At 29.1% G+C, this 16,439-nt stretch overlaps 1 protein-coding gene and 1 long non-coding RNA gene across 2 annotated transcripts; both read left to right on the forward strand.

Moving 5' to 3' along the window:
- Positions 1-4,337: 4,337 nt before the first annotated feature.
- LOC139887932 (uncharacterized) lies at positions 4,338-5,000 on the forward strand. Its single transcript, XM_071870977.1, has one exon. The coding sequence runs from the start codon at positions 4,338-4,340 to the stop codon at positions 4,998-5,000; it is 663 nt and encodes a 220-aa protein (XP_071727078.1).
- Positions 5,001-10,124: 5,124 nt separating this feature from the next.
- LOC139890942 (uncharacterized) lies at positions 10,125-11,231 on the forward strand. The gene is made up of 3 exons (XR_011773483.1): positions 10,125-10,220; positions 10,448-11,000; positions 11,101-11,231. It is a non-coding gene; the product is annotated as an uncharacterized lncRNA (long non-coding RNA).
- The last annotated feature ends 5,208 nt before the right edge of the window (positions 11,232-16,439 follow it).

Consider the following 16,439-nt stretch of genomic DNA (forward strand, 5'->3'; position numbering starts at 1 on the left):
CAGTAAAAAAACTTTGCTGCAGTAAAAGACTATTTCAAAATGAAAATGTATATGTATATACTATGAGACGATGATTTATAGAAGTAAATGACCAAAATACTCGAAAGTTTAAGATACACTTTGAGTGATATAGTTTATTGATAATTTAAGACTATATTTTAACAAAGGTACGAGTCACAAAACGTAAAGAGCCAGTTTTCTCAGCTTATGAATGGACATTCGAAAAATCAGAACCTGGACATAAGTCGCGTGATGACGTACGAATTATCGGAACAAAAATTACAAGTCAACTATGCACGTGAATTTAATATAATATATAATTAATTATATAAATTATATATTATAAATATAATTAATAAATATGTCGACAAGCGTAGGACAAAAACGATTGTGAGCTGGAAAAAGAGGTCATGCGATCGCATGGCCATTGTGCCTCAGACCCATACGATCGCATGGAGGGCTGGGACAGGACACATCTATAAATTTGATCGAATTCGCGATTTGTTTCTCACAATTCAATTCACTCTCATCTCTGTCTCTTTATATATACTTATATTATTATTATTATTATTATTATTATTATTATTATTATTATTATTATTATTATTATTATTATTATTAAGATTAATATTATTATTAATCTAATAATTATTAGTAATATTATATTATTTGTATTATACATAAAATACTACGACAAGGTTATGTCCAAACGATTTCAAAAATGGTTATCGAGTGAGTCAAAGCTAAGGAAACTATGGGATATAGCTATAGAGGTTATGGGTAATGTCGTGGGTATTATTGGCAAGACAAACCTAGTGTTAATCATCTCCGTTACGTCTACGTACTTTCCTACAATATTGAATTTCAATATTGATACGTAAGCACTCATATTTTATCTTTTATATATTAATTGCGTATCCATGTCTAGTGCTCGAATATATGTTTATACATACGTGTATGCTAAATTTTGTCGTTAAACAGTTTATAATAGATCACGAATTAAATACATATATTACTGGTAAAAGGTATATGATATACATGTTTTTGGAAAGCTGGCGAAAAATCAATAACTTTTCATTTAGATATCGAATAGTTTCGATGAACGGATTAAAAGATATGATCAACTGAATTATAATTGACATTAATTGGAATTGCTTTTGAATCTGCAATTAATATTTAAACAACTTGTTTGTAAGATTGATAAATTGGATTTTTGAATATTACCCACCGAGTAAATGAATCCTTATATAAGGTACGTCTCGTTTTGTTGAACTATTGTCAATATTGACTTTTTGAAACGACTTTGGATAACTTCTGTATGTCGATCTCGAGCATTAGGATTGTGATACACTATGACCTGACCTAGCTTGATAAACATTTATTGACCAACATATGTTCTCTAGGTTGAGATCTACGGTTATTTGGTAATCCGAGTTTCGGTCACATTTTGGTGAACGACTTTATATGCTGCTAAGGTGAGTTTCATTTGCTCCCTTTTTAATTGCTTTTGCAATCTATATTTTTGGACTGAGAATACATGCACTTTATTTTAAACGGAATGGATACAAGTACATACAAAATTCTACACCGAGTTTGAACCGAAAATCCCTTAGCTTTGGTAACTAGTAACTGCCGGTTATAAGAACTGGTGGGCGCGAGTAGTAGTATATGGATCCATAGGGCTTGACATCCCCGTCTGTTCCAGGTATAGAAACCCTAGCCTGAACTATAAAACAGACGTATGCTATTTGAGTTTAGTACACGTTGGTCTGCGTGTATTGTACATGTTGGTTGCATGTATGTTAAAACAGGGGTACTTATTATAACGTTAAAGCTTAGTTACCAGGGTGCTCAATCTTGTAGAATATTTTGATAAACGTTTCTGGATGAAACAACTGAAATCTTGTGATCCACCTTTATATACAAATTATACGAAACATTAAAACTATGAACTCACCAACCTTTGTGTTGACACTTGTTAGCATGTTTATTCTCAGGCTCCCTAGAAGTCTTCCGCTGTTTGCTTATATGTTAGACAAGCTATGTGCATGGAGTCTTACATGACATATTTTTCAAGGAAACATTGCATTCACCAAATCATCACCATGTATCTTATTTTGACTGCATTGTCAACGGAAGTACTGTTGTAAACTATTATTTATGGTGATTGTCTATATGTAGAAATCATCAGATGTCGAAAACCTTTGATTTAAATATTCATTTATGGTGTGCCTTTTCAAAAGAATGCAATGTTTAGAAAATGTATCATATAGAGGTCAAATACCTCGCAATGAAATCGATGAATGACGTGTTCGTCCATATGGATTTGGAGCGATCGTCACAAATGAAGTAATAAAATATATCATGTATGATAAAGGATTCTTTATGTGATAATAAAGACATAAAGACATACACCTATTGATACGCATACAGTGCATACTATTTCACTTTGCAATCGATAAACTTTTAAAAATCATTCACTATTTTTAATGCCATATTGACAATAAAATGAACATACTACTTCCATATCGTTAGATGACTACTACCATTAAAACTAATAATAATAACATTAGAAAAAATAAAATTGCTATAGGAAAAAAAAAAGATAAAAAAAACCTCATGATGCATGTAGACACATCAACGTATCATCTAACAAGATACATGTTATATAAGAAATTCAAAATAACTTGGATATACAAATACAGTACAAATAAACAATATAATAATCATAATATTAACATTAAAAATAATAAAATTGCGAGATAAAACGAAAATTAGAATATAAAAAATCTCATCATACATGTTATATAAATATAAACACAACAAAGCATCATCTAATAAGATACATGATATATAAAAAATTCAAAATAACTTCCATATAAATAGATAATGATACTACAAATTACCTTAAAAGTGTTAGTACTTTTTAATATATAAAAATATAAACTGTATATCAAGGCATCCATTGTATAAGGGGGATGATTCTCACACACTGTTTTTTGATCCTCACACACCAATTTACTTGAACTCCTCCATAATAATAGGGTAAAAGGGTGTGTGAGGATCAAAAAATAGTGTGTGAGAATCATCCCCCATTGTATAAAGCAAGTTAACAATTTAAAACATTAACGTACTATTGGTGCTCAAAGATATCAATGCTATCATCAAGACAAATAGATCATTTTATAATTCCATAGAAAAGTCATGGCTAAAAATAACAATCTAGGAGTTCGCAAAATTTTGAAAAAAAGCTTCAACAAATTAAAAATGTTATGTTATTGTTGGTGACAATTTGAACTCGTCATTTTTTTAATCATTCCATAGAAAAGTCATGGCTAAAAATAATAATTTAGGATTTCCCAAAATTTTGAAAAGAAACTTCAACAAATTAAAAATGTTATGTTATTGTTAGTGACTATTTGAACTCTTTCATTTTCGTATGAACCTATAACACTCAAGGCAACAACTATTTGTCACCATATATTTATGTATAAGACAACGGAAATACAATTCACGTGGTCCATAATTTAAAAGCAAATATATTAGTACCTGAATAAGTAATAACCTACGTAAATAACTTATCACTTCACGTTAGCCTAAATTCACATTGACATCTATTTTTTTGAAACCATTCTTAAATGACAACCAATGATATACTGAAAGTGAAGAAAAGAAATTGGGAAAATTCAAAAATCACAAAATGGTTTCATTAACTACTCAATCCTTGGTTGGACTCTTCCAAAATTATATTTTTTTAGATGATTTTGCAAGTGAAAATGTTGAGTAAGGGAACTAATATACTTCACTTAAATAGTAACCAACGAAATTCATTTATTCAAAAAGAAGTCGAATGGTTGGGATTATAATTCCACTTAGTTAATAACCAGCTAATAATATTTATTCAGAATAAGTTGGATGGTTGAAATTACTAACATGGAGTAACAAAAATATTTATTGAATGTGGTTTTTCAACTTACTCCATATGTTTTAAACATGTTTACCATAAAATTTATTACCTTCGTATATCATCTTAAAAATCAACTATTTACCATTACCTTTTTACTATTTACTTTTTTACCATCTATGTTATTATTATGATTTATTAGCCTCATTTAATAATCTAGGAAGATAGGAAGATAGGAAGATTTAGATAGATATAGATAATAAACACAATAATTAGTTGAAAGCCAAAAAAAAAAAAAAAAAAAGCAGCTTATAGATCATGACTTTCTTATGTGTATCTAATTCCACCTTCCTAACACTTTCTTCAATCATTTCCACATATATAACTCACAAACTTAATCATCCTTTATTCACCCGACCAATTCACCACCATAATGGAACCATCAACAATCCAAAATGTTCACCAACATAAAAACACAAATCATGATCCACAACTACATAATACCGACACAGATTTCGCTTTCAACTTCAGCTACCAGCTAAACCAACCATCAATCACCGCAGCCGACGAGTTATTCGATTGCGGAAAGATCAAGCCATTAGACCCTTCCCCACATTGTCCACAACCTCCCTCATGTTCTCCAAAAACTCATAACAAAAACTACATAAAATCTTTACCATTTTGTCCTCAAAATCAAACAACAACAACTACCAAACACAAATTAGTATCCGATATTCTTTCGGAGGATATAAAAGTTACAAAAAATGACTTTTCTTTAACATCACCTTTTGGGTTCATTTGGTACAATAAATGGAACTTAAAAAACTTGTTACTTTTTAGAAGTACGTCTGAAGGAAGTGCGGTTATAGCGAATGATGTTAAAAACTCAAGTTTCAGAAGTACGGATGGATCGGTGGGGTCTACTTCGAGGAAAATGAAGAGGAAAGTATCTGCACATGAACTACATTATACCGCAAATAGGGCGGTTGCGAAAGAGATGAGAAGGAAGACATTTTTGCCATATAAAGCAGGATTATTGGGTTGTTTAGGATTTGGTCATAATCTTCAAGATATATCATCTAGAGGAAGATTATAAATTATTTAAGAGAAGTGTTAATTTGTGTTAGGGTTAAGTACAGTTTTGTAAAAACTTGTTTTGATTTTAATGTTTTTAGATGAGTATTATACTTCTCTTGTAAAAGTCCAAGACATGGTATAATGTAATGATTTTTTATTTATTTTTTTGTACAAGTCATTGATTGGTAAAGAACGTTTTTTTTCTATTAACTTCTTTTTTTGAACAAGAAGAATTTTATTAAAAAAAAGAACCAAATGTACACGAGCAAAGAAGCAATACACGAATCACACGGCAACAAAAATAACACGACCTAATATATGGAAAAAAAAATGACTTGGGATGCAAAGGTTGCAACTCAAGACCACCAAACTAACAACTAAGGACTCGAAAGATAAGTAGCCGGATTGGAGAGCCAAGTAAGCCAATCAAATTTCCTTTTCTTCGATCTATTAGAAATCCACTCGAAAGAAATAGTTTGGATCTCATTAAGAGCAACCGGGCCACTCCAAGTTTTACCTTGAAACACCTTATTATTTCGGTTTTTCCAAATGAGATACATATTAATCCATAACAATGTTTGCCAAACTTTTTTCCCGAAGCATGACGTATTCTTCGAACTATCGCCATTTGCAATTTCGGTGATGCTATAATTTGAAAAGTTACCCATATTCCACCATTTAAAAACACGATCTCAAACATCCAACGCATATTTGCAAAAGATAAGCGAGTGATCCACGGATTACAAATCGTTGTCGCAAAGTGGTCACCTTACGCTATGTAAATCCATTCCCCTTTTATCAAGTTCAAGCTTGACGGGAAGGCGTTTTTTAACTGCGCGTCAAACGAAAACTTCAATTTTCTTTCTATTAACTTACAGTATTTGTTACAATTTTTATTAAAACAATGTCAAAAAGTGTAGCATATGAGAATTGAAAGGTTAAAATATTCATTTTTTTGTCAAGGTATGTGTTTGTATTATCAATAAAAACTAGTCACATTTCTTTTGAAACTATAACGTCGAAACAATCACATGATAACATGGTTGGATCAGATATGTCTAACTAAAAGTACTTACCAACTTTTTAACAGTCTAAATAAAAAAACCTTACCTTAAAGATTCTTACTTAAGTAGATAGTTCATTTCAAGAAGAGAGTTTATTTGTACAGTATTATTTTTAATCACCTACTATATATGTTTTTGATCGTTGTACAATGTTTTTAAGTACATTTAGTGATGAATCATTTAAAGTATGTGATATACGAATTATTAACGTATCAAGAAACCACATGCACTATAGTCATCATTGTGGCTGCTTTTATTTGTATTTTCTTGCCCCCTTTCTTCTTTTGTTAATTTGTCGGTATATAAGAATCTTTGATTTATTGATTTTAAGTGTTTATTTTATTGTTTAAAAAGGCAAAAGAAGACATTAATGAGTGTATATGATATTTAATTAGTAAATATCGTAGTTAGTGGAACGTTTTAAAACATATTGTATAGTCAAAATTACCGACATACTATTTAAAACAGTCTAATTTTAAAGTTTGATGATGCCAAATTTTTATGTATATATTCAAATAAAAGAGTAAAATTGTTGTAAAGATTAACTCTTCAACCATATTAAACTTAATTAATTTACAACAATAACATTACAAAATTCCGTCGAAAGGAATATAAAGAGGTATGACGTAGACAGTCAGCGATCATAAATCATTTTAATCAAAATGATGATCGTTATTTAAATAACCTATTCTTATGATATGCTTACTTTCACTTAAGATAAAAGTGATAGGCGGAAGTCGTATTTTCATGTATTCATGAAATCATTACATAAGCTTAAGCCACGTTTACGCGTAGGAGATTATGGGGTTGAAAAGTCGAAAGCCAACATAAAGAGCAAAAATATCAAAAGAATGGTAACACAGAAGATAAAAAGGCGATAAAAAGAAACACACAATCATACATGGTGCACATATTCTTAATTGAAATGTCTAATTGCATAAATTGTATATTTGGTTTTTTATCCTTGGTATGCAATTTATTATAAACAAAAATATAGTGTTATTTAGTTATTAATGATACACGTAACGAAAACTCCTATCCATTAATCGTAAAAAGATGAAAAATACTCAAGAATGATACTCATGGCGGACGGGAGCCGGATGACGTATACTTAAAGTCATCATCCGAACCGTTCGTAAGCCCAGATCCGTCACCTGTGACCCGTCACATGGTCACGGGTGAAGGCAATGTACGAATGTAAGCGCGGCGCCCAACAAGGAATACACGTAAGCCCGTTACCAGACAGTGTGTATACACAAGCCCGTTAACCGGCAGTATGCACACCTGAGCCCGTTAACCGGCAGTGTTCGTACGTATCAGCACAATGATTGTAGTACACGTGAACCCCACACATAACAGTGTTACAATGTCACCTAAAGTTTCTTGATCAAACGGTTGTTTATTTTATGGATTAATGAGGTCATGTTAGTTAAGTAACATTAAAGTGAAATAACACAATGATTAAATAGTTTAATTATAAACTTATGTTAGAAAAAGGCATGTAACTTTGAAACTTTAACTTATACAATTACTACGTTAGAAAAAGTCATGAAATTTAAACTTAGTTTAAATGATCAGTATGTATTGAAGAAGGGTTTAAACGATTATCGTACAAAGTTTTGAGTACATTATTAAGATAAAAGACATCCATAACACGTTATTCTTATAAAACGAACTAACACATTTGTGTCACTTCAATATTTTTCTAGTCTTAAGTGAAAACTTAATACGTGACATCTATAACACACATCTTCAAAATAAATGTACTCACTATATTATTTGAATTAATGAAAGTTCAAATAATAATACTATATGTGCAACAAATAATTTCACAACGTTGTTCTCAAAAATATATGAACACGAGAAGGTGAGAACGCAGTGGCAATTCTATGATCAAAACTCAATGTGATCCTAAAAATTGCACAAAATATTGAACGTGTCGGGTCAAATCAGGTCGGGTCGAGTCGTCCCCAAAACACAAATATAAAATTGAATAATTTGTTCATATGTAGTAGCAATTAATGACATATAGATTAGCAATTTCACATTAGCAATTTTAAAATAGCAATGGCCTATAGAGTAGCAATTTTACAGTAGTAATTTTAAATTGTTATTCTATAGCACTTTTAAATTTCAATTTTACAACATGTTATCAATATAAATCGCATAACATTTAAAATTACAATTTTCCTTGACTTTTTAAAAAGAATAAGTTAGGTAGTTATGAGTGATGAGATTAGAGATTCATATACAATAACTATTACATATATATTTACCATTACACATTCATCTTAATTACAAGTATATAATGAATTCAGTATGAGTACTCACAATAAAACATATATATCTCAACATAAAAATTACACATAATTTGTCATATTATATCATTGATAGTAAATTTAACAAATTATGTTCATTCTTAGACAAACATTACACATTCAGGTGAAATAATTTTAAATTATGTTATGTTATATTACGTTTTGTTTTCATTATATATTTGAAAATATTATAAAATTTCTTAAATATTCAATGAATATCCATTAACCAGCTTAATCTACTGGATATATAGACGTATGAACTAAATTTAAATGGATATGAATAAGACTATGGATATGAATGAACAATAACTAAATGGATATGGCCTCACGCCTACACCCGATCCATATCCGATCCGTTGACATCCTCAGAATGAAGGATTGAAGATAGAACTAAAAGAAATTGTGATGTAGAATGAAGTAGAACATAATTAGAATTGGAATTGAACAAATGTTTGTTTATTTTTATATAGAGTAAATTATATGAATTGTCCCTGTGGTTTACGTTAAATTACGCTGGTCGTCCCTATTTCTTAAAAATTATACCGGTAGTCCCTGTGGTTTTTAATATGCTCGGCGGTAGTCCATAAGAAAACCTCTGTTATCTTGGTCCGTTGAAAGATACCATGTGCTGAGCACATGATGGGCATTTGCGTCATTTAAAAATCAGATCAGTTGCTACAATTAGGGGTGTTCAAAACCGGATATCCGAAATTTCGGATATCCGAAAATTCGGATAGTGGTTTTGGCCATCCGAAATCCGAATCCGAAATTTCGGATATCCGAATTTCGGATATCCGAAATTTCGGATTCGGATTTCGGATTATCCGAATATCCGAAGTGTATATAAAATATATAAAAAATGTAAAAAAAAATGACAAATTGATAAGCAACCTGTTCTGTCACTCTTAAACAAGAAGTGCACAATGAGTTGGAACCACATAAACATAGTAAATAAAGTAAATCTGTTCTATCACTCTTAAACAAAGTGACCATCAACCAAATTTTATTGATATTTATGAAAGAGTCTTGTAGATACAAAAGTAATAAACAAAACAAACGAACTACTGTATCTTTAAAAGAGAATGCAAATGAGTACATAAACCACGGACCAAGGGGCACTGCACCCTGAATGATACAGATGTTTACAAGGTAACGTTTTTGCACTAGACCCCAATATAAGTTTCTCTTTACAAACAGCCCAATGGGAATCAGACCGTGTATCTTTCTTTGAATCTTTAACTGTAGAAATACTACTAATAGCCGATTATATGTGCAATCGAAGATGGAGCCGATTAGATGAAAGCAATTGAAGATGGAGACGATTAGATGAAGAGATGAAGTTGCGATGAGACTTGAAGATGGAATCAACGTTTAAGAGAAAGGCAGTATTTAGATCTAGGGTTTTCTAATTTGGTACTGTACTTGTTTGTCCCCTGTTCCAATATAAATTACTCCGTATAATTAAAAATAAAAATAATATTTAATTAATAATAATTACAATGTTTTTTCGGATATCCGAATATCCGAAAATTTTGAAAAGTTCTATCCGAAACCCGAACCCGAAAAATCGGATATCCGATTTTCGGATATCCGAAAATTCGGATATCCGATTTTTCGGATATTTTCGGATCGGATATTCGGATTCTTCGGATTTCGGATTCGGATACGGATATTATGAACACCCCTAGCTACAATATAAACCCCAATCGATCCTCCCAAACCGATTATGAAATTAGGGTTATTTTTGTCTTCGCTGCTACGAAATTAGGGTTCCTTTTTTCAAATTACTGAAGAGTTATCTTTTACGCAATTATTCCACATCATCAGTATCCGTTAAATCCAAATTTGTGATTCACGGTATTCTCTATCCACATCTATTTATTCAATGTATCAGTTTATATGTATGCTTTTTTTCACATTAAATTGATTGATTATACTTATAATACATGTTAAGTCTTAAATTTAAGAATTGGGTATGTGATTCTTGAAGTTTATTTGTAATTTGGGGCCTAAAGTTATTATCTTTTATGAATCTGGATTACTTCTTATGAAATTTTTTTATGAATATTTTTGTTTTTTTGAAGGAAATGATGAATTGAGTGAAGAATTGGCCCTCAAATTAAAAGTGTCCGGTAAGAAACAACCACATGTTACCGATTTTAAGCAAAGAGTGCGTAAGAATAAAATGTTGGCTAAAAGAAACAAAAATATAGATTTACGAGAACATCCCCGTTTGTCGAAATCAAATAGTTTTGATTCAAGTGCTTTAAGATAGCATGTTGAAGACGATGAAGATGCGGGTAACAACAACGATGAAAACTTAGGATTAGATTGCCGATTTCTTTATTTGTAATTTCATTGTTCATTTTCATTTTTTCCCCTAGAATACTCTGAGTTCGAAAGTGGAATGAAGTAGTTGTATTGCAGCTACCTAGTAATATGGAACTTTTTGTAATATTTTCGAAATCGGATGTATTAGATACCGCACCGGAGTACGGTTTGAAGATGTTGCAGGTCTGAGTGAAGCCAATGAAGTAGATGGAGTGAACAACACAGGCACTAACAAGATGGCAGTCGAAAAATTGTGATGGTTTTGGCAGCTACAAATTTTCCATGGGATATCGATGAAGCATTGAGGTTTTGAACTCCCCATATTTTTCTCAGTTATTCCATTTTTTTTTTCTGTATATTTTATTTTTGTCAATTTCTTAAAATGATGGTTATCGTTACTATGCAGATGGCGATGAAGATGCGGGTAACAACAACGATGAAGACTTAGGATTAGTTTGTCGATTTTTTTAATTGTAATTTTGTTGTTTATTGTCATTTTTCTCTCTGGAATAATCTGTGCTCGAAATTAGAATGAAGTACTTGTATTGAAGCTAACCAAGTAATCTTGTACTTTTTCTAATATTGTTGAAATTGAAATGCAATATCCTTCACGTTTTGCAATATGTAGCATTTGAGTACCAGCAATTTGTTTCATGTTTGAATATAGCCAAGTGTATTATGCATTTGATTATCGCATATGTATAATGTGTATTACGCATTTGATTATTACATATATTTAAGCATTTGAAGACATCAGTAGTTTATTCCCAAGTCATTTCGTACCCAAAGCGTATTATGTAAATGACCAAGCGTATTATGCAAATGGATATACATTATAGACGAATTGACTTATTTACCCATCATGTGCATAGCACATGCTTTCATTTAACGGAGGGAGATAACAGATGCTAAAAAATGGAATACCGCCAAACATATATAAAACCACAAGGACTATCTCTATAACTTTTAAGAATTAGGGACTACCGACATAATTTAACGTAAACCACAAGGACCATTCGTATAATTTACTCTTTTATATATAATATATTCAATGGCTCATACTATAAAGTTGTAAGTGAGCTAATTTCAAACACCTTAGGAGTCAAAACTATGAAATTATAATCTCTAAAAATTTATGGGGTCCCATTATTATATTTAGTGGTGTCCTATATAAAAATAATAATTTTTTTTTGATAAATTTTGAAAAACTAGTGGTGTCACAGGACCCCGTCCAGATACACCTACACTCGCCACTGTGAGAACGGTACTTGGGAGGGTGGTGACGAAACAAGCGGGGTGCGAAAAAATGTGAAGGCAAAGGTGAGAACACTAAAGGTGTCACTTGCCTACAAACTAAAATTTAATCTATAAAATACACATTATCTGATTAAGAAACCTAAATCACTTTTACTTGCCTTTCTCTTTGAGTAAGTTAAGTTATTATATCACTAGTTCTTAAGGTTTACATGAAATTACATCAATTGTCTTTGTATCTTGCAAATTACATGGATCGTCCTTGATCGATCAATTTGGTAGTGCACGATAGTCGTCGATATGTTTTTCATGAAATTACATTTATTGTTCTTATACTTTGAAAATTAAATTGATTGTCCTTGACTTACCTGAAAGTGTATTTTGATGATCAGTGATTGAGTCACTCGAGAATAGTTATTTATAGAAAATGAGTAATATATGTATTATACAAATAAATAATATATATTTGAATTTTATAATGGCAGTCCTTAAATTTGTTATTAAAAGGTTTTATTAATTATATACTATCTAATAGACAAAAATGATGAATAGAATCCAGGAGCATTTTCGTCCTTTCACTTTTTTTCCAACTTTTTTTTTTTCAAAAAAGCCCCCACACTTTGTTCAAATATTAAAATCTATCCCCAAACAGGGGCGTAAAGTGTCAAATACTCATTTTCATAAAAAAAATCTTAAATAAACTCCACCCAAATATTCAACGGGCCATATCTTCTCGCTCGCAACGAGTTAAATTTTTCCGACACCATCGTTAAACTTGAAATAATGTTAGGAACACAATGTCACTAACTATATGCAAAACGGACGCTTTTTAAAAAGCGCTAAATATTTGAGGTACTTTTCATACACGTTGATTTTGCGTTAAATTTTTAAAAGTCGACAATTTCATAGCGAAACGCGGAGATACACATATATTGTTAATGTAAAATAACATTTAAATCTTTCACGTTTATATACCATATAATTCTAACGACCTGTCCTAATCCATAAGGACGAATACATTACATTTGGTTACAATGCGAGGTACTTGACCTCTATATGATACATTTTACAAACATTGCATTCGTTTTTAAAATACAAACTTTCATTTCATCGAAAGTTGACAGTCATGCATACCATTTCATAATATATCAAACTATCACTGACTTAATAATAATCTTGATGAACTCAACGACTCGAATGCAACGTCTTTTGAAATATGTCATGAATGACTCCAAGTAATATCTCTAAAATGAGCAAATGCATAGCGGAAGAATTCCTTAATACCTGAGAATAAACATGCTTTAAAGTGTCAACCAAAAGGTTGGTGAGTTCATTAGTTTATCATAAATAATCATTTCATAATTTTAATAGACCACAAGATTTCATATTTCCATTTCTCATAAACGTACGTCCCATGCATAGAGACAAAAATATCATTCATATGGATTGAACACCTGGTAACCGACATTAACAAGATGCATATAAGAATATCACCTATCATTCCGGAAAATCCTTCGGACATGATAAAACAACATCGAAGTACTAAAGCATCCGCTACAACGGATGGGGTTCGTTAGGCCCAATAGATCTATCTTTAGGATTCGCGTCAATTAGTAGACTGGTTTACTAATTCTTAGGTTACCAAGCAAAAAGGGGCATATTCGGCTTCGATCATTCAACCATATAATGTAGTTTCGATTACTTGTGTCTATTTCGTAAAACATTTATAAAAATTGCGCATGTATTCTCAGCCCAAAAATATAAAGGGTAAAAAGGCAAATGAAACTCACCATAATGTATTTTGTAGTAAAAATACATATGACAATATTGAACAATGCAGGGTTGGCCTCGGATTCACAAACCTATATCATTTATATATTTATTAATACATATCCTTGTAATTGAACAATTTTATATATATTATTATTAATGATATAATTTTTATATTAGTAACTTATATATTTTGTTATTAATATATATTCATAAAAATATAAATTTTGTTATGTTATATGTATTAAATATTATATATATATATATATATATATATATATATATATATATATATATATATATATATATATATATATATATATATATATATATATATATATATATATTTCATTTATCTGTTAAAATACTAATTATAATAATACCAAAATAATATTACTAGTGATTTAAAATAATAATAATGATAATACTTGTATTAATAATAATGATAATAATATTAATGATTCTATTAATAATACTATTAATGTTAGTTTTAGTAATAATTCTTATGATAATAACAGTAATTTTTTAATAAAATGAAAAGTTTATTAATAATGATAATGAAAATAATAATTTTATAGTAATACATAATACTTAATAATAATAATAATAATAATAATAATATTAATCATTATAGCAATTTCATTATAATGATAATATTAATAACCATACTTATGTTAATCCTAATCAAAATCTTCATGTTTAATTTGTAAACTAATAACTAAAGCTTCGTAATCCTAATCATAATAATAAGAGTAATACTTATTAATAATAATCATAATCATAATAATATTATTCATAAATGTGACTATAATCCTAATACTAATATTAAATTATAACTAATACATATTTTAATAGTAATAATTATAATAATAACATTTATAATATTTGTAATACTAATAACAATATTTAATAATAACAATATCATTAGTAATAATAATACTAATAATGAAAATAATAATAATAATAATAATAATAATAATAATAATAATAATAATAATAATAATAATAATAATAATAATAATAATAATAATAATAATAATAATAATAATGAAAATAAAAATAAAAAAAAAGAAAGGCTACCTTATAGTATCAAGCCTAAAAAAAAAAGACACCCATGCACGGGCTCGAACCCATGACCTCCCGCTAGCAAACACACTCCTTAACCATTTCACTGCTCCTGCTTTTCTAATCTATACTCCATTTTAATTTTATTTAACCCATATTCGTTATTCATCTTTTTTTTACAGCAACTGGATCGATCAAGGTTCTATCCTCATTCAGATATAAATCAACAACTTTTATGACTCTTAATTGAAGCTAAAAATATCAGGTGTGGTTAATTGGTTTAATTAGGATATCAAAAAAAAAAAAAAAATGGCGTACAGCCTTCGAAAGAAAAAAAAATATAAGCTTAAATCAATGTAAAATTCATGATGAACGAATTGTTTGACTTTTGACTAATAAACTTTGACTCAAGAATTCGAGATCAAAAGAAGAAATTGAGACTTGAAAACTTACAGAAAGTATAATTTGATCATTCCTAACAACTCGGCATTGATAGATTTTTAAGTTTCTTTCAAAATCGATTTTGGAATGAAAAGTTACACGAGCAGAGTAGTTTACCAGGTATCCTTCAATATTTGATTTAATTCAACAATTTAAAAACTAAAAAAGTAATTGTGATTGATAATTGTTAGTTAAGGTCGACTGGTATCATTTATCATTGAATTGATCAAGCTTTATAGCAAACAAGGGTCGACAGCAATTTAAATCAGGTACAGAAAGTAAAAAAAATATATAAATAAATAAAAGAGAAAGGGATTGCTAACAGCTTCTTGGATCGTTCTGATGATTGATTGTGTGATTTGTACGATTTTTGATAAAGGAAAATAAATCATCTATAGATTGAAAGTGATCTAAAACTGTGTACGTTCTTACTTGTATATATTTTGTATTTAACAGTATTTGTATATATTTATCTGTTTATAATACGTCTATATATATATATATATATATATATATATATATATATATATATATATATATATATATATATATATATATATATATATATATATATATATATTACAGATTCTAAACTAATTTCTAATATATATCTGTATATATAATTCAGTAAATATATAGATTTATCTGTTCTTGTACATATATTATCTATATAATATAATTAATCTTATTAATTAATATATATAACTATAATAATAATAATACTCTTAATATTATAAAAATAATATTATTGATAATAATAATAATATCTATAAGATTTATAAAATTAAGATTAATTATAATAATAATATTTATTATAATAATTCTAATGTGACGACCCGGAGATTTCCGACCAAATTTAAACTTAATCTTTATATGATTTCGAAACGATAAGCAAAGTCTGTAATGTTGAGTCTCAAAAAATTTGAACTGTTTCATATATTCAATTGACCTTCGACCATTTCTGACGATTCACGAACAACTATTTGTGAGTAGATATGTATATAAATATAAATAAATATATGTACATAAATGTTATTAATCGTTGTATGAAATTATTATTATAAATAAATATGTAAAACAATATACAACTTAATTGTTAGAAATAAGTATGAAAAATGATGTAATTAATAATAAAATTTATTGTTAAAATAAATCTATATACATAAAGTATATTGAATATATATATTTGGTTTTGAATTCATTTAGTAAACGACA

This window comes from Rutidosis leptorrhynchoides, chromosome 2 (genome assembly GCF_046630445.1).
Source record: "Rutidosis leptorrhynchoides isolate AG116_Rl617_1_P2 chromosome 2, CSIRO_AGI_Rlap_v1, whole genome shotgun sequence".
Classification (NCBI taxonomy): Eukaryota; Viridiplantae; Streptophyta; class Magnoliopsida; order Asterales; family Asteraceae; genus Rutidosis; species Rutidosis leptorrhynchoides.

Bases quoted from the DNA above. Each gene is read 5' to 3' on its own strand.
- LOC139887932 (XM_071870977.1), top strand. From the start codon at position 4,338: ATGGAACCATCAACAATCCAAAATGTTCACCAACATAAAAACACAAAT.